Source organism: Mobula birostris, chromosome 10 (assembly GCF_030028105.1).
Source record: "Mobula birostris isolate sMobBir1 chromosome 10, sMobBir1.hap1, whole genome shotgun sequence".
Taxonomy (NCBI): domain Eukaryota; kingdom Metazoa; phylum Chordata; class Chondrichthyes; order Myliobatiformes; family Myliobatidae; genus Mobula; species Mobula birostris.
The window spans coordinates 50,745,226-50,769,311 of NC_092379.1; the positions used below are offsets into that span (position 1 = coordinate 50,745,226).

General features: G+C 47.8%; 2 protein-coding genes and 1 pseudogene across 2 annotated transcripts in view; 2 read left to right on the forward strand and 1 right to left on the reverse strand.

Moving 5' to 3' along the window:
• The window catches only part of LOC140204033 (uncharacterized), a 119,817-nt gene that overhangs the window by 30,642 nt on the left and 65,089 nt on the right, over positions 1-24,086 (reverse strand). The gene's annotated exons all lie outside the window — the stretch shown is intronic.
• On the forward strand, positions 3,992-7,379 carry LOC140204025 (uncharacterized). The gene is made up of 2 exons (XM_072270258.1): positions 3,992-4,313; positions 5,248-7,379. Exon 2 carries the CDS (start codon positions 5,837-5,839, stop codon positions 6,644-6,646), a length of 810 nt encoding a protein of 269 aa, XP_072126359.1. The 5' UTR covers positions 3,992-4,313; positions 5,248-5,836; the 3' UTR covers positions 6,647-7,379.
• Positions 20,806-21,818, forward strand: LOC140204394 (uncharacterized; annotated as a pseudogene).

Here is a 24,086-nt window from a genome sequence, read left to right on the forward strand (position 1 = left end):
ATGAGAAAGCTTGGTGTATAACATTTAATGAGTTGCCTGATTTGATACAAGTCCTTATGGTCTTTCAGTATCTAGGGAGGGAACATGGACTCAGACCACTTGGGCATTTTCATGCCTTACAAGGTGCAGATTGGAAGTCTGTGTGGAGCGCCACTCCTCGCACAGACACTAGAGCAATGTGTGGTTAAGTGCCTTGCTCAAGGACACAAGCACGCTGTCACAGCTGAGGCTCGAACTAGTGACCTTCAGATCACTAGACGAACGCCTTAACCACTTGGCCACGTGCCCAACACTGCTACTCTATTGCCCATTCTGTGCTGATAGAATAGGGGACAGATCCCTGCCTTTTATAGTGGAGGAAACACCACCGCAGAGACCGATCCATACAGTAGTTGTACCCAGCCGTTGTGTAAATAGAGCACGCCTTTGTTTGAAAGTCCTGATGAGAAAGCACAGATTGTTCAAGTGGTGGCTCGTTGTCAACATCAGCTTCAGACTGGTGTTTGTCGAGAACCTCAAGAACCAAGAACTCGGATCAGCCATGAAGGAGTGGCGAGTAGACTCGATGGGCCGAATGGCCTAATTCTGCCCCTGTATCTTTGGGTCTTATCGGAGTGGTAACAGGGGAGGGAGGCCAATAGATAAAGTGGAAAAAGGGAACATGGTACCTACTGAGAGTACACGGAGCCTTCTGGTTGCTCGAGACCGTCACGAACCACCGGTGATATTGCTATCTGCAATTTCTCAATCACCGTCCCTGTCTCCAAATATATATAAAATCCAAATACACCGATGTGTAATCATTGGTAATCGCCTAAGATGAAACCTGTTGTCACTCCATTTCCACTGGAGTCATGCATTATATGGAGGAAGCTACGTTTAGTTTGTATACCACTCTCACCCTGCCCAGTGCAGAAAACACAATGGGTTTGGAATTGAGATCAATAGTATTCTCCACCCGGTGTGGCTGATTTTAAGGTTTTTGCAAGAGTAAAATTTACATTAACTTTGCTCTGCACAGATTCTGCTTGGCAGTGGTGAATAGCTGCTGAATTATTAGTGTGCATTTTGAAGTTCATTGTAACTGTTTTGCTTCATCTGTTCTGATTCCAGACCAGACTGCTGCTATCTCCTATCGTCCTCTTGTCCATTATATTGCCTCTGATTTCTACTTGAGAAAATGATCTGAATTGAACACTGTTGCCTTCAGGCCTTGATCAACTCATGTAGCTTGTTAACAAATGGTGGATTCTCATTCATAAAACAAACTGAGGATGTTGGAAATCTTTAATACTGAAATGCTGGAAACACAGCACGTCAGGCAGACTCGACAGAAACCGTTAGCGTTTCAAGTCAGAAGCTTTTCATAAGACTGATGGTTTGGGATGTGTCTATTTTAATGCAAGGAGTATTATGAATAAAGCGGATGAGCTTAGAGCGTGGATCAGTACTTGGAGCTATGATGTTGTGGCCATCACAGAGACTTGGATGGTGCAGGGGCAGGAATGGTTACTTCGGTGCCAGGCTTTAGATGTTTCAGAAAGGACACAGAGTGAGGGAAAGAAGCGTGGCACTGTTGATCAGAGATAGTGTCACGGCTGCAGAAAAGAAGGAAGTCATGGAGACATTGTCTACGGAGTCTCTGTGGGTGGGAATTAGGAACAGGAAGCAGTTAATAACTCTACTGGGTGTTTTTTATAGACCACCCAATAGTAACAGGGACATTGAGGAGCAGATAGGGAGACAGATTCTGGAAAGGTGCAATAATAACAGGGTTATTGTGGTGGGAGATTTTAATTTCCCAAATATTGATTGGCATGTCCCTAGAACGGGGGGCTTAGATGGGGTGGAGCTTGTTAGGTGTATTGGCCTTCATCAATCGTGGAACTGAGTTTAGGAGCTGAGAGTTAATGTTGCAGCTATATAGGACCCTGGTCAGATACCACTTGGAGTACTGTGCTCAGTTCTGGTCGCCTCATTACAGGAAGGATATGGAAAGGGTGCAGAGGAGATTTACAAGGATGTTGCCTGGATTGGGGAGCATGCCTTATGAAAATAGGTTGAGTGCACTCGGCCTTTTCTCTTTGGAGCGATGGAGGATGAGAGGTGACCTGATAGAGGTGTATAAGATGATGAGAGGCATTGATCGTGTGGATAGTCAGAGGCTTTTTCCCAGGGTTGAAATGGCTAATATGAGAGGGCACAGTTTTAAGGTGCTTGGAAGTAGGAGGAGAGGTCAGGGGTAAGTTTTTTACGTGGACAGTGGTGAGTGCATGGAATGGGCTGCTGGCAACAGTGGTGGAGGCAGATATGATAGGGTCTTTTAAGAGACTCCTGGATAGGTACATGGAGCTTAGTAAAATAGAGGGTTATGTTTAACCTTAGGTAATTTCTAAGGCAGGGACATGTTCGGCACAGCTTTGTGGGCCGAAGGGCCTGTATTGTGCTGTAGGTTTTCTATGTTTCTATAAGAATTGGGAAAGTTGCTAAAATGGTGAAGGAATAATACAAAAGAAATTTCTCGAAGCTTATTAACTATTCAAAAGGTGTTTAATCTGTCCATGTTCAGTCAAGCCAAGTGAATTTCAAAGACCCCAGATTGGTGACATGTTTTCCCCTTTTGACAAGTGAAGGGGTCAGAGGCACAAAACGATTTGCTGACACACGCCTTCAGCGGGCTGGCATCAGCTTGAGACGTTGAAATCAGTTGGTGACGCAAAGCAAGAGCTCTTGTTAAACCTTGTGCTTTCAGCATTTTTCTGAGCGGTTGTCGTGTACTTGGATTTTTCAGAAGGCCTCTGACCAGGTGTTGCCCTTGAGTCTCCTAAACTCGATAAGAACCCATGGCATTATGGGAAAGGGACTAGCATTGATAGAAGATGGGCTGAACGGCAGGAGGCAAAGAGTGGCAGTAAAGGTGCTGCTGGAGACTGGTGGTGTGCCACAAGGGTCAGTATTGGGACCACTTCTTTTCACATTATATATCAATGAAGGAAAAAATGGCTTTGTGGAGAATACAAGACAGGTGGAGGGGCAGGGACTGTTGAAGAAGCAGGATGTCTGCAGAAGGACAGACAGATTGGGGGAACGGGCAAAGAAGTGGCACATTGAATCTAGTGTAGGGAAGTGTATGGTCATGCACTTTGGTAAAAGGATTAAAAGCATAGGCTATTTTGTAAAGGGGGAGAAAAATGAAAAATCTGAGGTGAAAAGAGACTTGGGAGTCCTCATGCCAGATTCCCCAAAGATTACTTTGCAGACTGAGTCGGTGGTAAGGAAGGCAAATGCAGCATTGGCATTTAATTTGAGAGGACTAGAATATAAGATCAAGGATGTAATGCTGAGGCTTTCCGAGGCATTGGCCAGACCGCACGTGAAGGATTGTGAGCGGTTTTGGACCCCTTATCTAAGATGTGCTGGCATTGGAAAGGGTCCAGATGAGGCTCACAGGAATATTCCCAGGAATGAAAGGGTTAACATATGAGGAGTGTTTGATGGCTCGAGGCCTGTGCTTGCTGGTGTTTAGAAGAATGGGGGAGGATCTCACTGAAACCTATTGAATATTGAAAACCCCAGGCAGAGTGGAGGTGGAGAGGATGTTTCCTATAGTGCGGGGGAGTCAAGGACCAGACAGAACAGCCTCAAAAATCGAGAGCGTCTTCAGAAGGCGATACCTCGAAGAGACAGCATCCACCATTAAAGAACTCCATCACCCAGAGCATGCCCTCTTCTCATTCCTACCATTAGGTAGGTACGGGAGCCTGAAGACAGACTACTGTATTGACCTCATTTTTTGAATGGACAATGAACGCTATCTCGCTTTTAGTTGCTCTCTTTTTGCAATACGTGTAGACGTATTGGATAAGTTGTTGCATAATATATATAATTGTAATTTATAGTTTTATTATCTAACAACAAATTTCAGAGCATTGCTGGTGATATTAAACCTGATTCTGAATCAATAACGCACCACAGCGCCGTTGAATGGAACCGAACGCACAGGCGCAGAGAGCAGAGTGCGGAAATGACCTAAGGAGCATGCGCAGTGCTTTTTGCCGCAGCTGATTGTAACGGGCTGACGTTTGTCGAGGAGTCGCCAAGCCGGGTTGCGGGTCCGGGACCGAGGAGCAGCCGTCAGCCGGGGGGAGGAATCGGGACGCGTTCTGGGAGCTCCGCCGGTAGCCATATTGCGGACGGGAGTTCCCAGCTGCCGCGGTCGACTTCGACCCCCGCAAGTCCTAACGGCCAAGGGTCCGGGCGAGACGCCGAGGCCGCCAGGAGCAGGACGCTTTCTGGAGCGCGGGCGTTTCTGGGTAAGGTGGTCACCATTGATCGCTCTGCAGAACATTGTTTTGTCAAACCGACTAAAAATGCAGGTGGGCGGAATGGGAACGAGTAGGTGCTCTCTTAGACCTCGAAGACATCATCAGTCCTTTGGTCTTGACTGTGGCAATGGGAGCTCCTGACGTTAAATGATGTTCATGATGTTAAATATGGCCATAAGGTCTGTTGTCAATCTTACGTGTCCCATTTAGAATGACCCCAGTTCTCTATGTCCATTATCTCTGGAATCATTCTGGGATCCTGAGGTAACTTTTCTCGAATACATCCAGGGGGCTTTAGTGTCCAGCTGAGAAAATGTCATCTCCAACAGTATAGTAATCTTTTAATACTTTATTGGATTGTGCTGCAAGTAAGTTTTGTCATGTACATGTAGTGCTGTATACAATAACTTTGACTTTGACTAGACTTGATTCTTGTATTTACAGCCTTAGAGTTGCACTTAAAGTTCTCATGTTTTGTCAGAGATGAAAGCACAACCAATTAAGTCACAGTTCATCATGGAAACTAAAATTATCTTATCTGAAATTTGTCCTGTGCCTATGTACACCCTTAAAAATTTCTTCTTCCAGGCAATTAATCTGATCAACTGTTCTAGTTAGCACCACACTCCCATCCCCTCTATCTATTCCATCCCACCCCCATCACTGTATAGTAGACACTTTAAACCACATTTTATAATGTTTTTACATTGTAAAATGTGCGTCGGTGTTAATGTATTATGCGGATTTTATTCCTTATCTGTCCTTTAATCTCTAACTTTATATAATTCTTTATTCTTTTTAATTGTTGTCTTTTGTTGTATCCCGTGCCAGGCACCACAGCAAATTGCTAATACATGTAAATGTATTTGGTGAATAAAGTTGATCCTAGATCCTTGATGACTTTTGTCCACTCCTCTTACAGGATAGAGCAACCAGAGATTTCTACATGGGAGTCCCAGACGCAACACCACACAAGGTCCACAGTGTCGGTCAGTTCTCCAGCACCCGAATGCCATCGGTCTTTGAATACCCAATGGGAGTTCCTTGTCTGTTTCACCTTTGGGAAAGAATCACTCACACCAATGTGGCTGGCAAGACAGTAAGGCACACACAGCCCAAGTGAGAGGGGTCCAGTGCGCTGGCTGTGGTGAAAACTCCAGCCCAGTTACAGAGCCAGGGAAGACCTTGTGGAGAAAGCACAAAACCAAACGCGTGTTGTACGAGAGGGAGAGAGAGGTGTTGATGAATCAGCCAGGAACACACAAAGTGTAAAAAGCCTCCTTGATAGAAATGACGCGTCAATATTCCTGATGATCCTTGGGAAAGGAACATTATCTATTCACATGAGTGAAATCACTCATGACAGGAGTGATTTCACCTGCACCGTGTGTGAATAGATATCCACTGATGTTTCCTCCTGTTGGAAATGACACTGTCCTCGTAACAGTAGCTCCAACACAACCTCACTGGTGGCAAGCCACTCAACTGCTGTGAATGTGGACAGGTCCACCATGTCATCTCACCGGACCAGACCCCAGGCAGTTCACGCCGAGGAGAGGCCCTTCCTTTGTTCTGAGTGCGGGAGGGGATTCACACAGTCCTACGACCTGATGAGGCACCAGCGGGTTCACACCGGGGAGCGGCCGTTCACCTGTGCTGTGTGCGGGAAGGGCTTCACCCTGTCATCCAGCCTGGTGACCCACCAGCAGGTCCACACCGGGGAGCGGCCGTTCACCTGCTCCGAGTGCGGGAAGGGCTTCACTCGCTCGTCCAGCCTGATGACGCACCAGCGAGTTCACACCGGGGAGAGGCCGTTCACTTGCTCTGAGTGCGGGAAGGGGTTTAGTCAGTCAGCCAATCTCAAACGGCACCAGCAGATTCACACCGGCGAGCGGCCGTTCACCTGCACCGAGTGCGGGAAGGGCTTCATTTTGCCGTCCCACCTGCTGACTCACCAGCGGGTTCACACTGGCGAGAGGCCGTTTACTTGCTCTGAGTGCGGGAAGGGGTTCACCCGTTCTGCCAATCTGTTGGCACACCAGCGGGTTCACACAGGAGAGAGGCCGTTCACCTGCGTGGAGTGCGGGAAGGGATTCACTTGGTCTTCTGACCTACTGACCCACCAGCGGGTTCACACTGGCGAGCGGCCGTTCATGTGCAGCGAGTGCGGGAAGGGATTCACCCGGTCATCCCACCTGCTGAGGCACCAACAAATTCACACCGGGGAGCGGCCATTCAGCTGCTCGGAGTGCGGGAGGGGATTCACTCGGTCGTCCAACCTGCTGAGGCACCAGCAGGTTCACAATGGGGCGAAACTGTGAACGGGCAAAAATGCTGAACTGTGAAATGTGGCTCTGCTGACAGGTCAGTGAGTTCACTGTGGGCAGAAGGTTCAGCTCTGTCTGCTGATCTGAGGCTGGAATGAAACAGAAGATAGCTGACAAGTAGCTGCAGGCATTGGACTTTGCAGTTATTGTGGCAGCTGGTCACTCCCAGGACAGAGGTCATGGGTCATGGCTGGTCACTCCCAGGACTGAACTGGGGTCATGGGTCACAGCTGGTCACCCCCAGGATGGAACCAGGGTCATGGGTCACAGCTGCTCACTGCCAGGACTGAACTGGGGTTACAGGTCATAGCTGGTCACTCCCAGGACTGAACCGGGGTCACGGGTCACAGCTGATCATTCCCAGGACTGAACTGGGGTCATGGGTCACAGCTGATCACTCCCAGGACTGAACCGGGGTCACAGGTCACAGCTGGTCACTCCCAGGACTGAACTGGGGTCAGGGGTCACAGCTGGTCACTCCCAGGACTGAACTGGGGTCAGGGGTCACAGCTGGTCACTCCCAGGACTGAACCGGGGTCACAGGTCACAGCTGGTCACTCCCAGGACTGAACTGGGGTCAGGGGTCACAGCTGGTCACTCCCAGGACTGAACCGGGGTCACGGGTCACAGCTGGTCACTCCCAGGACCAAACCGGGGTCATGGGTCACAGGACGTTTCAGCTGACATTGGGAACTCCTGTGACGGGGCTGGATTTTCATTCTCTGTATCTGTGATAATAAACCAGTTCTGTTTTAAACTCTTGACTCTCAGACCCCGACTGGCTCCACAATATACAAGAGTTGTGATGTTACAGTACTGTGTAAAAGTTTTTGCACACATGTATAGTTCAGGTGCCCAAGACTTTTGCACTGTACTGTATTTGTCAGCGCGGAGCCAAGAGTGAGTCTGTAAAACTGGCGGAAGTGGAGGATATTGGAAATGGCGAAGGTGGACTGACGTGAGAGGGGTGTGGGACAGGTGCAGAGAAGGAATACAGTGCCTGGAGGTGGGGGTGGGGTGGGGGGGGTGACGTGGGTATGGTCACACCCAGCCCTAAGACACCAGTCACATGTTTGCAAACAATTTTCTTATTGATCATTACAGAATATCTCTCCGGTGTTTTCCGCTCCCTCCCCTCTCCTCTGTCCCGTCCCCTTTTCCCAACCCTGTCCCTTTTCACTCTCAGTCCATTCTGGGTCTTACTTTTCTTCACTGAATCGTTCCTCCATTTCTTTTCCTTCTCTGTTCTCACTCTCAACTCCCCATTCAATCCGCCCCTGTTGTTCACTCAATCCATCCCTGTGGTGACAGTGTCCCCACTCTGCGGGTGAAGGGGTACCCCCGGAATTCCCTGCAGAATGGGGAATAAGAGCTTGTCCCAGACGCTCGCTGTCCGTCACTTTTGGGGATGAGGGGAGAATCTGCTAGTTTTATATTCTAGCAGAATCCCCCAGCTCATCTCAACACCGAAGACAGAAGAAAGTGACTGCAAAGGGCTGGAGGACGCACGGACAAGTCACTGCTCTGATTAGTGTAAGGGTGTGAGAATACACTGAGGGTCCGTCAGGTGTCTGGTCCGTTGAAGGGGGTCAAGAGTTGTGGGGGGGGTCAGCACAGAACTGGAATCGGGGACTGGGGACAGTGATGGGAGAAAGGACCTGAAAGAAATTGGGCCGAGGAGAACATGGCAATGTGAAATAAAGCGAGAGTTGGCCAGGGAGGAGGAAGAGGCCATTCAGCCCATTGAGACTACCATGCTCCGCCTCAATATTTCTCTCCTCTTCCAAACTAGATTCATTTCTTTTGTGTCCGGAAAACTGTTTCCTCCTTCGATCTGTTCATCGCATTGGCCTTGCTTCCCATTCTGTGGTTGAAGTTTCCACAGGTTCTTCACTCTTCGAGTGAAGAATGTATTCATCTCAAAGTTAAATGTGCAAAGCCTTATCATATGAGTGTGAGCCCTGTCTTAGACACCCAGTTGAAGGAAACAATTTTCAAGCCTGCTTGTAATATTTCAGTGTCCCCCCCCCCCCACTTTCCTTTGATCTGCGGAATGTATTGATCCAATGGTTTGAAGGGTGACGATACAGGTGAGCAAGATGGCAAGAGTGGATAGCCAGAGACTTTTTACCCCAGGGCAAGATGACTAGTTTGAGGGGGTAAAATGTCAAAGTAATTGGAGAAAAGTGCAGTAAAGGGGGAATCTTAGAGGTCAGTTTTTTTTTAAACACAGAGTGGTGAGTTTGTGGAACCTGCTGCCAGGGGTGGTGGTAGAGATAGGTAACATTAGTGGAATTTTAGAAACTCTTAGATTGGCATATGGGTGATTGAAAAATGGAGGGCTAAGCAGGAGGAAAGGGTTAGAAGGCGGTACCCTGGCCAAGCTGCTTTCGTGCACCGGTGTCTACCCAATAGCGTGGGACGCTGGCCAGACATGTTCTGCCCACAAGCAGCAGGGCGAATCCAATCTTGCTAATTGCTGCAAATCGGTCTGCTTGGTCATCAGCAGAGTGATGGAAGGTGTGATTGACAGTGCTAATCAGCGACAATCTACTCACTGATGCCCGCCCTGGCTCTTAGGTTTGGATCAAAGATCTCGAACCGAGATCGAACTGCAGCGGTGACGAGACAGTAAAGTCAAAGTTGAGTTTATTGTCATGGACACAAGTTTGTGTGTGACAGGTGCAATGAGAAACTAGCATCACAGGTACAGAACATCTGAGAACCAGAATCCACAGAAAAACATGAATTATATATTTTTAATGTGAGAAAATACAATTATGACCAAAGTGCAAAGTCCACTTTATTGCAAAGTGATCAAAATGGTCATGGTATGATGAGGGTTGTGCTGGTTGGTTCAAGAACTGGAAGGTTGAAAGGAAGTAGCTGTTCTTGAACCTGGTGGTTTGAGACTTCAGGCTCCTGTACCACCTGCCCAGTGGCATGCAAAAGTTTGGGCACCGCGGTCAAAATTTCTGTTACTGTGAATAGCTAAGCGAGTAAAAGATGAACTGATTTCCAAAAGGCAGGAAGTTAAAGATGACACATTTCTTTAATATTTTAAGCAAGAAAACATTTTATTTCCGTCTTTTACAGTTTCAAAATAACAAAAAAGGAAAAGGGCCTGAAGCAAAAGTTTGGGCACCCTGCATGGTCAGTACTTAGTAACACCCCCTTTGGCAAGTATCACAGCTTGTAAATGCTTTCTGTAGCCAGTTAAGAGTCTTTCAATTCTTGTTTGGGGGATTTTTGCCCATTCTTCCTTGCAAAAGGCTTCTAGTTCTGTGAGATTCTTGGGCCGTCTTGCATGCACTGCTCTTTTGAGGTCTATCCACAGATTCTCGATGAGGTTTAGGTCAGGGGACTGTGAGGGCCATGGCAAAACCTTCAGCTTGTGCCTCTTGAGGTAGTCCATTGTGGATTTTGAGGTGTGCTTAGGGTCATTATCCTGTTGTAGAAGCCATCTTTTCACCTTCGGCTTTTTTACAGACAGTGTGATGTTTGCTTCCAGAATTTGCTGGTATTTAATTGAATTCATTCTTCCCTCTACCAGTAAATGTTCCCCGTGCCACTGGCTGTAACACAAGCCCAAATCATGATCGATCCACCCCAGTGCTTAACAGCTGGAGAGGGGTTCTTTTCATTAAATTCTGCACCCTTTTTCCTCCAAACATACCTTTGCTCATTGTGGTCAAAAAGTTCTTTTCAAATGGTTCAAAGGAACGTCTAAACAAGCCTGATGCATTTTGGAAACAAGTCCTGTGAACTGCTGAAGTTAAAATAGAACTTTTTAAGCTGCAAGAGGTGCAAGCTGAAGGTTTGAAATTGAAAGACTCTTAACTGGCTACAGAAAGCATTTACAAACTGTGATACTTGCCAAAGGGGGTGTTACTAAGTACTGGCATGCAGGGTGCCCAAACTTTTGCTTCGGACCCTTTTCCTTTTTTGTTATTTTGAAACTGTAAAAGATGGAAATAAAAGTAATCTTGCTTAAAATATTAAAGAAATGTGTCATCTTTGACTTTATGCCTTTTGGAAATCAGTTCATCTTTTACTTGCTTAGCTTTTCACAGTAACAGAAATTTTGACTGGGGTGTCCAAACTTTTGCATGCCACTGTATCTGTGGGAAGGTTGCATAGCCCAGATGGTGGGGACTTTTGATAATGGATTTTGCCTTCTTGAGGTGTGTGGTGGTGGTGGTGGTGGGGTGTTGTAAATGTGCCCAAGATGTATTGGGCTGAATCCACTGCCCTCTGTAATTCTTTACGATACTGTGCATTTGAATTGCCATAGCAGACCATGATTCAAGCAGCCAAGATATCTTCAACAGTACATCCAAGTTTGTTCGGTAACAAGCCGGACAACCTCAGTCTCCTGCCGTGCTTTCCTTCTGGTTGCGTTTAAGTGCTGGGCCCAGGACAAACCATCTGATAATGTTAACACCCGGGAGTTTAAAGCTGCTGGCTCTTCACCACTGATTCCTCGACGTAGACTGCCACATGTTCGCCTTCCCTCCCCCACCTGAAGTCGGCAATCATTTTGTTAGTTCTACTGTCGCTCAGGGAGTGGCTGTTTTTGGTGCAGGACCAGTCAACCAGGTCAAGGTAGCACTGGACTGATTGGGACATCAAGGAACCCCGGAAAACTGAAGGTTCTGGGTATCAAAGTGGAAACAGTCCAATACATAGAACCATAGAACACTGCAGCACAGAAAACAGGCCATTCGGCCCTTCTAATCTGTGCTGAGACTTTATTCCACTAGTCCCATTGATACGCACCCAGTCCATAACCCTCCAGACCTCTCCCATCCATGTATCTATCCAATTTATTCTTAGAACTTAAGTGTGAGCCCTCATTTACCAAGTCAGACAGCAGCTCATTCCACATTCCCACCACTCTCATGTTCCCCCTAAATCTTTCCCCTTTCACCCTAAAACCATGCTCTCTCATATTTATCTCTCCTAATCTAAGTGGAAAGAGCCTACTCCCATTTACTCTGTCTATAGCTCTCAATTTTGTAAACCTCTATCAATTCCCCCCTCATTCTTCTACGCACCAAGGAATAAAGTCCTAACCTGTTCAATCTTTCCCTGTAACTCAACTCCTGAAGACCCGGCAACATCTTAGTAAATCTTCTCTGCACTCTTTCAATCTTACTGATAGCCTTCCTATAGTTAGGTGACAATATGGAGCTGAACCTCGAGTCACTCGGACCCTCGATTATCATAGAGTAATAGAGCATTACAACACAGAAAGAAACACTTCGGCAAATCTAAGCTGTGCCAAGCTATTATTTTGCCTAGTCCAATCAACTCGCACCCGAGCCATTGCCCTCCAACACCCTCCCCCCATCCGTGTACTTATCCAAACTTGTCTTCAAAGTTGAAATCAGACCCACATTTGATACATACACTGAAAGCTCGTTACCACCCTCTGAGCGAAGTTCCACCTCATGTCCCCTTTAACTATGTCACCGTTCACCCTTAATTTATGACCTCTAGCCTTACCAACCTCAGTGGAGAAAGATTGTTTGTATTTACCCTATTTATACCCTTCATCATTTTATAGGCCTTGTATCTCAGTTCCACAGCACAATGTGTGTCCTCCTCGCTTATCAAGACCCCATTAGAACTGCTTTGACTTTATTCCAGTACTCTGATTCCACTGCCCCTCGAGGGAGAGAGTACCCAAGATTCAAAACCTCCCGAAAGAACAACGCTCGAAATATTAATGTCACACCAGACACGAATGAAGGTGGTTGAGACTGCTGAAGCTCAATAATCCCAGCTCCAGGACATCACCGCAGGAGATCGTTAAAACAATGAGCTCGTCCAAATCACAGAACACAGAACATTACAATCCACTCAAGATCAATCCAATCTTTTCCTCTGACATAGCCCTCCATCCTTCTTTCATCCATGTGTCTAAGACTTTCTCAAATGCCCTTATCTTTAGCTTTAAAAAATCAAAATAGACATTCATAACAAAACAATTATTGACAAGAATAAACCACACAATGCCTTTTCATTCTTATATTCATAGCCAATGTATTAAGTAGTGTCTCATTATATTCCTTGAAATCTATGGGACTGTTGCCACTCGTGTGGTCTGTTGGGCTGGTTCAAAGTTCAAAGTAAATTTGAACTTTACTCTGAGATTCATTTTCTTGCAGGCATACCCAATAAATCCATAATCGAACCAACTTAGGCATTCAAGAAACAACAAAGTGTGCAAATATAAAAAGAAATAATATTGAATAAATAAATAAGGCACACATACAGAGAACATGAGATGGAGTCTTTGAAAGTGAGGCCATAGATGTGAGAACAATTCAATGATGGGGTGTGAAGTCGAGTGGTTACCCCCTTTGGTTCAATAACCTGATGGTTGAGGGGTAATACTTGTTCCGGAGTCTGGTGGTGTGCGTCCCGAGGCTGCTGTGCCCTTTCCCTGATGGTAGCAGTGAGAAGAGAGCATGGCCTGGCTGGTAACGCCGAGGATGGATGCTGCTTTCCTGCCACAACGCTTCGGGTAGGTGCGCTCAGTTGTGGGGAGGACCGTGATGGGACTGATCCGTATCCAATTCTTGTAGGACTTTCTGTTCGAGGACATTGGTGTTTCCATACCAGGCTAGGATGCAGCCTGTCAAAATACACCCCGCCACACATCTATAAAAGTTTGCCAACATTTCAGATGTCACGCCAAAGCTTCCCAAACTCCTAGAGGCGCCATCGTGCTTTCTTTGTAATTCCACTTATGTCCTGGGCCCAGGACAGGTCCTCCCAAATGCTAGCACCGATCCTCCGATGAGGACCGGCTCATGAACCTCTGGTTTCCTCCTCCTGAAGTCCATAGTCACTCCTGGGGTCTTGCTGACACTGAGCAAGAGATTGTTGTCAGCCACATTTTCAGACTCCCTCCTGTGTGCTGATTCGTCATCACCTTTGACTTGGCCAAAGGCAGCAATGTCGTCAGCATCTTGAATGATGGCATCGGAGCTGTGCTTCGCCACACAGACTTTTCTTTTCCAATCTTTTTATTAATATCAAAATGTTAAACATAACATAGTATTAATACAAAGTTATTGGGATTACATTGTTAATGATTAACATAGATAAATATAAACTCAGTTGGCACACAGGTATTAAACCTCCCAAAGACGTACAAAATACAAATATAATATACAAAAAAAACATGAAAAAAGGAAAAAGAAAAAAAAAAGAAAATACTCCCCCCCCCCAAAAAAAACTAATCTAAACAATGCTAACCAACGAAACTAAGGAAAAGAAAAAGACATGGGCTGTTGTGTAACGTCAAGAAGAACCATTAGTGTCAATAACGCTGCTCCTCTCTGCATATATTTAAAAGACATAAAATAGGTTTGGTAAAGGACGGTACAGAGTCATAAGTGTGAAGAAAGTAGAGCAAGGAGGATAAGTACACAGCCTTCTGCTGATGGAGATTGTGGAGATGTTGTTGTCAATCCGAACTGATGGAGTCTGAAAGTGAGGAAATTCAGGATCCGGTTGAAAAGGAGGTATTGAGACCAAGGACTTTGAGCTTATTAATTAATTTTATGTGAATGATGCTGTCGTCGATAAAGAACTTCCTTCTGTAGGGATCTTTGTTGTCCACGTTCCATTGTTGAGTGAGGAGCCAATCAGAATCAGGTTTATTTTCACCTGCATGTGTCCTGTTCAGAGGAGGGTCACGAGAATGAAAGAGAAGCGATTGGTGGCTCGGGTGTCAGGAGGGATCCAATCACAGACCCAGTACTGAGCACACAGTGATATTAATTGAGTAACAAATCCCAAGGTGCAAACAAAGTCGGCGTCAAAGTTCAGGCAGAGATCAAAACATCCAGAGAAATCCAAAAACCAGAATCGGGAAACAGGCAGAGTCGATATTCAGACGGACAGAGTACAGATACAAATGCTGGAAAGGCTCAGGGAAATTCACTGGCACAAACAGGTGAAAACACAGGACTGAAATACACTGAGCAATAAACAGAGAGGCAGATGATAGGTGGAGCACAATGAGACACAGGTGGCAGCAATACAGGTATTAATGAGGAACAGGTGAGAGCCGGAGTACTGAGTAATACAGGGGCCGGAGTAGAGCAGGAGCACATGGCAATACAAAACCACAGAATGACAGCTAGGGGGAAACACACAAAAAGGCAGAGGTCGACTGGAGGTACTGACACATCCGCACAATTGAAGCAGGTGGGTTCCTCAGACTGCCGAAGCGAGAGGTTAAAGATCTCAGTGAAAACTACATCCAGTTGATCAACAAGGTCTTTAGTCCTTGGCCAGGTTGCCCGTCTAGGTCGGATGCTTTTCATGGGTTCACCCTCCTGAAGGCTGCTTGTGTATTGGACTCAGAGACTGAAATCACAGCATACTCGGAGGCTGTGGGAGTTCATGATGGTGTCTCCATGTTTTTATGGTCAAAGCGAGCAGAGAGGGCATTGAGCTCCCCTGGAGGCGAGGCCCTGTTGATACCTGTGTCACTTGATTTCACTTTATAAGATATGATAGCATTCAAGCCCTGACACAACTGTCGAGCATCCTTTGTTGATTCAAGTTTAGCCCAATGTTGCCACTTCACCCGTGACATAGCTTTCCGGAGGTCGTACCTGGACCTCTTGTAACTTTCTTTGACACCAGACTTCAATGCCTCTGATTTGTCCCTCAGCAGACTGCAGATCTGGTTGCTCATCCAGGGCTTCTGATTGGAAGACTCTCAATGATTTTGTGGGGACACACTTGTCTACAGCTGTTTTTATAAAATCCGTGACAACCATGGTGTATTCATTGAGATCCACAGATAAATTCTTGGACAGGGTCCAGTCCTCCGACTGGAAGCAATCTCGTAGCCTCTCCCTCCGCCTGCCGCGACCACCTCAGTGTTCTGCTCTCTGGAGCTTTTCTCTTTATCCTCTGCCTCTATGCAGGTCGGAAAAGGAAGTGATCCCATTTCCGGGCATGGAACGATAGGCGTTCCTCATCTTAGTACAACAGCGGTCTAATGTGTTGGGACCTCTGGTGCTACAGGGTATATGCTGATGGTAACTGGGCAGGGCTTTCTTCAAACTAGTCTGATTGAGGTCCCCAATTATGATTTGAAATACGTCAGGATGGACTGTTTCTTGATTAGAGATGACATCATGCGTACCTCAAGCGCTACTACAATGATTGAAGGGGTTCCTCATCCAACCCAGACACTCCCTGTCCAGTAGTGGAAAACCCTAGACTGTGATCCTTCCCCGCCGAGCCCTTGTAGTTGCTGCACGAAGCTTTAGTGTGTACTCCTGCAGCCTGGACTGGGTTCCTGGGCAGCATTCCCCCACGGAGATCTCAATGGGCTGGCAGACGGACCAGAGGGCGTCCTTCACCGAGCTGAAGATCGGCCAGCAACACTCGATGTCCAGCTCTGTGCGTGTCCCTGGGAACAGCCCGTGGATCGGAGTGTCCTCTATCACACAGCTGCCCGGAATGAACCGTGACACCGGTCCTTGCGTCTTTGACCATATCCTCTTCTCAAACTAGCAGCTCGCAATCATCTTCGTCTGCTTCAACGGCGATCACCTTTCCATGATAAGGTCAGAGGTGGCGAAATCAATCTGCTTGCAACTCCTCAACGTGGAGGTGCCCGTGCCTGCATGCAGCAAGACCATGACCACAGTGGGCAGGGGGAGGAGGGGGGAGGGAACGTCGACTCAGACTATGAGAGACCTGCGTCGGGCATTTTCATGCCTTACAAGGCGCAGATTGGAAGTCTGGCGCCACTCCTTGCGCAGACACTAGAGCAATGTGTGGTTAAGTGCGGGGCACAAACACGCTGCCACAGCCAAGGCTCGAACTAGCAACCTTCAGATCACTAGATGAACGCCTTAACCACCTGGCCACAGTAGGCAACTGGGCAGTAAATCTCTGGAATTCTCTGTCCCAATGGGTTGTGTAGGCTCTAACGCTGTGGATATTTAAGGAGGAAGTATGTATTCCAACTGAGAAATAAGAACGATATGACTGCGTTAATGGGGCCATATTACAGACCACCCAACGGTCCGAGGTATTTAGAGGAACAAATTTGTGGGGAGATCCAGACTGTTGCAAGAAGCATACAGTTGTTATAGTAGTTGACTTTAACTTTCCACATATTGACTGGGACTTTCATACTGTAAAAGGACTAGATGAGCTAGAGTTTGACAAATGTGTTCATGAAAGTTTCCTTAATCAGAACGTAGAAGTCTCAGTGAGGGAGTGTGCGATACTAGATCTGCTATCAGAGACTGAGGCAGGGAAGTTGACAGAAGTTTGTGTCGGAGAATATTTTGCATCTAGCGATCACAATGCCATTAGCTTCAAAGAAAATGGACAAAAAGATAGGTCTGGCCTGTGGGCTGAAATTCTCAATTGGAGAAAGGTCAATTTTGATGGTATCAGAAATGATCTGGCAAATGTGGATTGGAACAGGCTGTTTCCGGCAAAGGTGTCATTGGTAGGTAGGAGGTCCTCAAAAGTGAAACTTTGAGAGTACAGAGATTGTGTGTACCTGTCAGAATAACAGATAACAAGTGTAGGGAACTTTGGTTTTTGAGAGATATTGAGGCCCTGGTTAAGAGAAAAATGGAGGTACATAGCAGGTATAGGCAGGTTGGAACAAATGAGATGCTTATGGAGTTAAAGAAATGCAAGAGAACACTAATGAAGGAAATCCGGAGGGCTAAAAGAAGGCATGAGGTTGCCCTAGCAGACGAGGTGAAGGAGAATTCTGAAGGATTCTGTAGACAAGTTTAGAGCAAAAGGATTGCAAGGGCCAAAATCGGTCCTCTGGAAGATCAGAATGGAAATCCATGTCTGGATCCAAAGGAGTTGGAGGAGATCTTAAATATTTTTTGTATGTATTTACTCAGGAGACGAACACAGAGTCTATAGAAGTGAGGCTTAGCACCATCAACTTCATGGACCCTGTACAGTTTACAGAGGAAGAGGTGTTTGCTGTCTTGAGGCAGATCAGGGTGGTGAATTCCCCAGGGTCTGAAAAGGTGTTCCCTCAGGCCCAGCGGGAGGCAAGTGCGGAAATTGCGGGGGCCCCGGCAGAGATAGTTAAATCATCCTTGGGGACAGGAGAAGTCCCAGAGGATTGTAGGATAGCGAGTGATGCTTCGCTGTTTAAGAAAGGCTCCAAACATAAACTGGGAAATTATAGACCGGTAAGTCTAAGTGAGCTGTGGACGCGCTATGTTGGCGCTCTTATCGGGGCTCCCCCAGCACAATCCTCGCTGATTTGATTTCACGCAAACGACGCATTTCACTGTATGTTACGATATATATGTGACAAGTAAAAGCTAATCTTTAAATCTCTTCAATACTCTGGGTGTGACAAATAAAGCTGCTCCGTTTTGAACGCTGCGTCTCAAATAAATCTAAACGTACTGCAGCTGTGTTTTCACCGGAAGAGCTGGTTCAGAAAGGAAGATCACCATCGCCTTTTCGGGCAGTTCGGGGTCGGTGTCCCGCAATATGAATAAAGAAAAGAAACATGTTTATAAAACATTCCTAGAACAATTCCTCATCAGACTGCATCATGTGTTATTGTGAGAGGCTAAGTAAACTTGGGGTTGTTTTCTCTGGCGTGGCGGAGGCTGAGGGGAGATCTGCTAGAGGTTTACAAGATCGTGAGGGGCAAGATGTGAGTAGACAGGGAGAAGTATCTTTTCCCCAGGATATAAATGTCTAATACCAGAGGGCATGTATTGCAGGTGAGAGGGGGCATGTTCAAAGAGGTAAAGTTTTTACTCATAGAGTGGTGGTGAAGAATACATTAGAGGTTTTTAGAGACGTTTAGATGGGCACAGGAATGTGAGGAAGATGAAGGGATATGGACATTGCGAGGGTAGCAGTTTTCGGATATTTTTAATTTGCTTTTAAGATGGTTCGGCCAACTTTATGGGCCGAATGGCCTGTTCCTGTGCTATATTTTTCTATGTTCTTTGGGTTGGGCATCAGGACGTGGGGCTTGAGGAGAAAGACAACTGGAGAAGGGTCTCCTGATTTGTGAAGGGGTGCATCTTCAAATACATTCTGAATCACGCACAAAATTCATGCCAGCCTCAGTTGAAGGCTACTGTATCGAAATGGATTCGTGATATCTCCACAATGTAGCCCCTCTAAACTTTGGCATTGGCTGATCCTAAGGAACCTCAAGGCCCGAATTTTCCCCTTCTTCCATTCACACCTTGACCAGACACTGTCAGTCTCGGGTACGAACTAAACAACTGACATCGTACTCATTGTCTTGACCTACGCAGAACCGGGAGAGGTTTTCTCATTCACTGTGACTAAAGTTAAAAGTACAAAGTAACTCTGTACCTCTGTCCCAGAGCCAATTCCAAATCCCGTGTCTGGATGTTACTCTACAACCTTCCCTCTGCTCCGTCTCCCATCCAGGACAAGTGCTACTGCTGGTGACAGAGCAAAGTCTACGCAGTTCGCAATGGCAGTTCGTCTAACTACAATGCCCCGCGCCAGGAAAGCGCTCCGTGCCGCTGTCCAAGGATTGCACATGCGCCGGACGTGGTGGGTCAGCAATGCTTCCTGAGTCAAGGTTGGTGGGACAGAGCGAGGCCGAGCCCGGCCCTCCCGGGCACGGGCGGAGAGAAAGGGGCAACAACGGTGCTGTACCGGTGCAGCGTCCCGCGGGGTTTCTGGAGTTTGCGTCAATTCTCTCCTAGTGTGCTGCTGCTGACCCAACCCGACTAGGAGTTGAGGATGCCATCGTCTACCTGTTGAACCGTGTCTACACCCACCTGGACAAGCCAGCGAGCACTGTGAGGGTCATGTTTTTGACTTCTCCAGTGCGTTGAACACCATCCGCCCTGCTCTGCTGGGGGAGAAGCTGACAGCGATGCAGGTGGATGCTTTCCTGGTGTCATGGATTCTTGACTACCTGACTGGCAGACCACAGTACGTCTGTGTGTCCGACAGAGTGATCAGCAGCACCGGGGCTCCACAGAGGACTGTCTTGTCTCCCTTTCTCTTCACCATTTATACCTCGGACTTCAACTACTGCACAGAGTCTTGTCATCTTCAGAAGTTTTCTGATGACTCTGCCATAGTTGGATGCATCAGCAAGGGAGATGAGGCTGAGTACAGGGCTACGGTAGGAAACTTTGTCACATGGTGTGAGCAGAATTATCTGCAGCTTAATGTGAAAAAGACTAAGGAGCTGGTGGTAGACCTGAGGAGAGCAAAGGTACTGGTGACCCCTGTTTCCATCCAGGGGTCAGTGTGGACATGGTGGAGAATTACAAATACCTGGGGATACGAATTGACAATAAACTGGACTGGTCAAAGAACACTGAGGCTGTCTACAAGAAGGGCCAGAGCCGTCTCTATTTCCTGAGGAGACTGAGGTCCTTTAACATCTGCCGGACGATGCTGAGATGTTCTACTAGTCTGTGGTGGCCAGTGCTATCATGTTTGCTGTTGTGTGCTGGGACAGCAGGCTGAGGGTAGCAGACAACAGAATCAACAAACTCATTCGTAAGGCCAGTGATGTTGTGGGGATGGAACTGGACTCTCTGATGGTGGTGTCTGAAAAGAGGGTGCTGTCCAAGTTGCATGCCATCTTGGACAATGTCTCCCATCCACTACATAATGTACTGGTTGGGCACAGGAGTACATTCAGCCAGAGACTCATTCCACCGAGATGCAGCACAGAGCGTCATAGGAAGTCATTCCTGCCTGTGACCATCAAACTTTACCACTCCGCCCTTGGAGGGTCAGACACCCTGAGCCAATAGGCTGGTCCTGGACTTATTTCATAATTTACTGGCATAATTTACATATTACTATTTAACTATTTATGGTTCTATTACTATTTATTATTTATGGTGCAACTGTAACAAAAACCATTTTCCCCCGGGATCAATAAAGTATGACTATAACTTCTCAAACTCGTTCATCCCCGAACCGCAGCCGAGGTCTCGCAACCTCCAACCGGCTGAAGCGGAGGAACCGTCTCCGGTTGTGTGAGCTGGAAGGAGTTGTTGGTTCCATCCCGAGCGGAACACCCTGTCATCGCAGCAATTAACTCGTTTCCATGTTCTGACTGCGGCAAAAACTTTAAGGGGTCTAGTGATTTAATGAAACATCAGCGGGTCCACACGGGGGAGAAGACCCGTCACCTGCCCCGAGTGCGGAAGGGGGTTCACTGTGTCATCCAACCTGCTGACACACCGGGCAGGGGCCGTTAAACCGCTCGTGTGTGGAATGGGAATCAGCTGGTCGCCCAGCCTGCTGGCACACAAACGGGTTCACACCGGGGAGAGATCATTCACCTGCCCCGAGTGCGGGAAGGGGTTTACCCAGTCGTCCAACCTGCTCAGGCACCGGCGGGTCCACATGGGAGGGAAGCCATTCACCTGCTCTGAGTGTGGGAAGGGATTCACCCGGGCGTCCAATCTGGAGATCCACCAGCGAATGCACAGGGGCGAGAGTCTCTTCGCCTGTTTGGAATGCGGTAAGGGATTCAGTGAGCCATGCAACTTGACGAGGCACCAGCGGCTTCACACCGGGGAGAGACCGTTCACCTGCTCCGAGTGCGGGAAGGAATTCAGCGAGCGATCAGACATGTTGACGCATCTAAGACATGTTAAGGGCCCACCAGCGCCTTTACTTCCTGAAAAAGCTAAAGAAACTTGGCCTGTCCCCTAAAACCCTCACTAATTTTTATAGATGCACTGTAGAAAGCATTCTTCGAGCGTGCATCACAACCTGGTATGGAACTTATCCTGTCCAAGACCGAAAGAAGCTGCAGAAGATCGTGAACACGGCGCAGCACATCACACAAACCAATTTTCCGTCCGTGGACTCACTTTACACCGCACGCTGTCGGAGCAGTGCTGCCAGGATAATCAAGAACACGACCCACCCAGCCAATAGACTTTTCTTTCCTCTTCCCTCTGGGAGAAGGTTCAGCAGCTTGAAGATATTGAAGCTTGAAGCTCAGGGATTCACTCAGCCCGCACACCTCCTGACGCATCAGCGAGTTCACACGGGAGAGAGGCCGTTCATCTTCTCCGACTGCGGGAGGGGGTTCGCCCAGTCATCCTCCATGTCGAAACACCAGCGAGCCCACGTTGAAAATAAACATTAAGTTTTGCTGTGTGTGGAATATTGAGAGACCGTAAAGCGCCTGAGTCTGTGGTTATTTCTGCAGCAGCTCAAGATGAAGTTAGTAACACCTGTAGCAGAATTTCGGTTTAGTATTGTGGATCCGCGGTTTTGTTTCAAATACACTTGTCTCTCAATCCCTGAATGTCTCCCAGCGCAGAGAAGAAGCAATGTGCGATCACTCGAGTCGAGAACCATGTTTCGCAAGGGTTATTCCTGTGAATGGGAACGTCTGTTTAACACGGCGAGGCTCCTGCACGGCGGCTATAAGATGATCCTTGACAGATCGGCCCTTCCGCCACCTTCGCTCCCGTTGTGTTGTGGCATCGACTTCCACCAGCTCCGTCGCTGAGGGTCTTGTTTGGATCGCTCGTTGTCCGGAACCTCTCAGCCATGGTCACAGTGAATGCTGGTGCTGGCTCGAAGGGCTGAATGGCCTACTCCTGCAACTATTGTCTATTGTCTCTCCCTTGACCTTACCAACACGGGTGACCCTGTCCGTCGCTCGGCTCCAGGCAGCTTTGCTCTCAGGATCTGACAACCCCCTCCACCACAAGGTGACGACGTGGGAGAGCACGGAGAATGTACTATCCAAATTCAGCCTAGCCGGGGGAAGGGACCTGGGACACCCTCTTCTGCCAGTGTTTCTACCCCGCACCAGCCTTCCCGCAGCTCACCCTACTGGAATATCCTCCAGCCTCTCTCTCCACTCTGTGTTCACCGAGCCTCCGCTTCCCGGTGTCTGTGCTGTTCAACCTGGCCGGGATCGGTGGCTACCTTGTCACCTCCCTGAGACAGGAATCTTCTCCTGAACTCCCCACTGGGGTTCCGGCAGGAACGGTGGTCTCGCACAAACGTTCCGCTCTGCTCCCATCTCTGAGGCCGGGGGGAAAGCTGACCGGGTTTTAACTGTTTCAGCACTTCAAAGGTGAGCCACAGATGGCCGGGAACACACAGCAGTCAGTTACAGAAACTTGGGGACCATAAGCTGGGGCAGTGGTGGTGAGGGGGGTGGGGGCGGTGTCTGGCTCTGATTTGCTAAGCCCGAGAGCAGAGAGCGAGAAAGTCCATCAAGTGATTGCCCAGCGCAACAGGGAGAGAAACCGGACACTGGTAGAGCAAAGCAACACAGGAACAGGAGCATCTACACATACTGTCCCGGACTTCTGCCTCGTCCCACCCACCTGCACCTGGACCATATCCACCGCCACCACCCCCCCCCCCGCAAACCCTCCCATCTATATACGTATCCAAATTTACAATCAAACCTACATCTACCATTTCTGCTGGCAGCTTATTTCACCCTCACACCACCCTCTGAGTGAAGACGTTTCCCCTCAGATTCTACTTCAATATTTCACCTTTCACCCTAAACCTATAATTTCCAGTTCTAGTCTCACCCAACCTGCTTGCGTTCACCCTACTTGTACCACTCATAATTTTGTACACTCTATTAACTATTCCCTTATTTGCCTACAATGCAGGGAATAAACTCCTAACCTAGTTAACCCTTGCCTGTGACCCAGGTCCTCCAATCCCAGCAACATCCTTGTAAATTTCTTCTGCACTCTTTCAAGTTTTTGGCATCTTTCTTGCAGGTAGGTGATCGGAACTGCAGACTGCCTCCTCAGCACCCAACTCGTGCCCAACTTCTGAAGCCAATATCTCTTCACGCCTCTGTGCTGCCACTTTTCGGATCATCACAGGGTAAGGGCAAGGATGTGAACTATGGCCAGGGGGCAGGACTTGGGTTCAGCACGTGTACGGGGGGAAGGGTGACGAGGAACAGAAGATGTATTGGATGAATCTAGTCAGAAAGGAACAGCAGTGATTTTAAGTTATGGGATAGGAAGGTGGCTGACATTGGGAATGGGGATGTGGGAGAAACACGTCAGGGAGCAGCTCTGCTCTAAAGCAACATTTGTATTGGATCAGAAATGAGACCAGGTCCCAGACCAATGGATGTAATTGATAGGATCCGGGAGAAGGGATGACACACTGACTCACTGCAAAGCCTCCCTTCCAATAATGAAAGGCGGACTTTCGTTTCTACAGCCCCAACCCCAGTCTCAGGACCTTCCAGCCTGCTCGGCGGCCATGGTCAGCGTTGGAAAGTGGGAAATGCAGCGGCCGATTTGTGAATAGCAAGATGCCTCCGAGAGCTGGGGGAGGGTGACCTGACAGTCTGTTTCAGTGGCGTCAGTTAAGGGGTCATTGCTGGCCGGGACAGATGGAATGTTGCCGAGCAGGA

Bases quoted from the DNA above. Each gene is read 5' to 3' on its own strand.
- LOC140204025 (XM_072270258.1), top strand. From the start codon at position 5,837: ATGTCATCTCACCGGACCAGACCCCAGGCAGTTCACGCCGAGGAGAGG.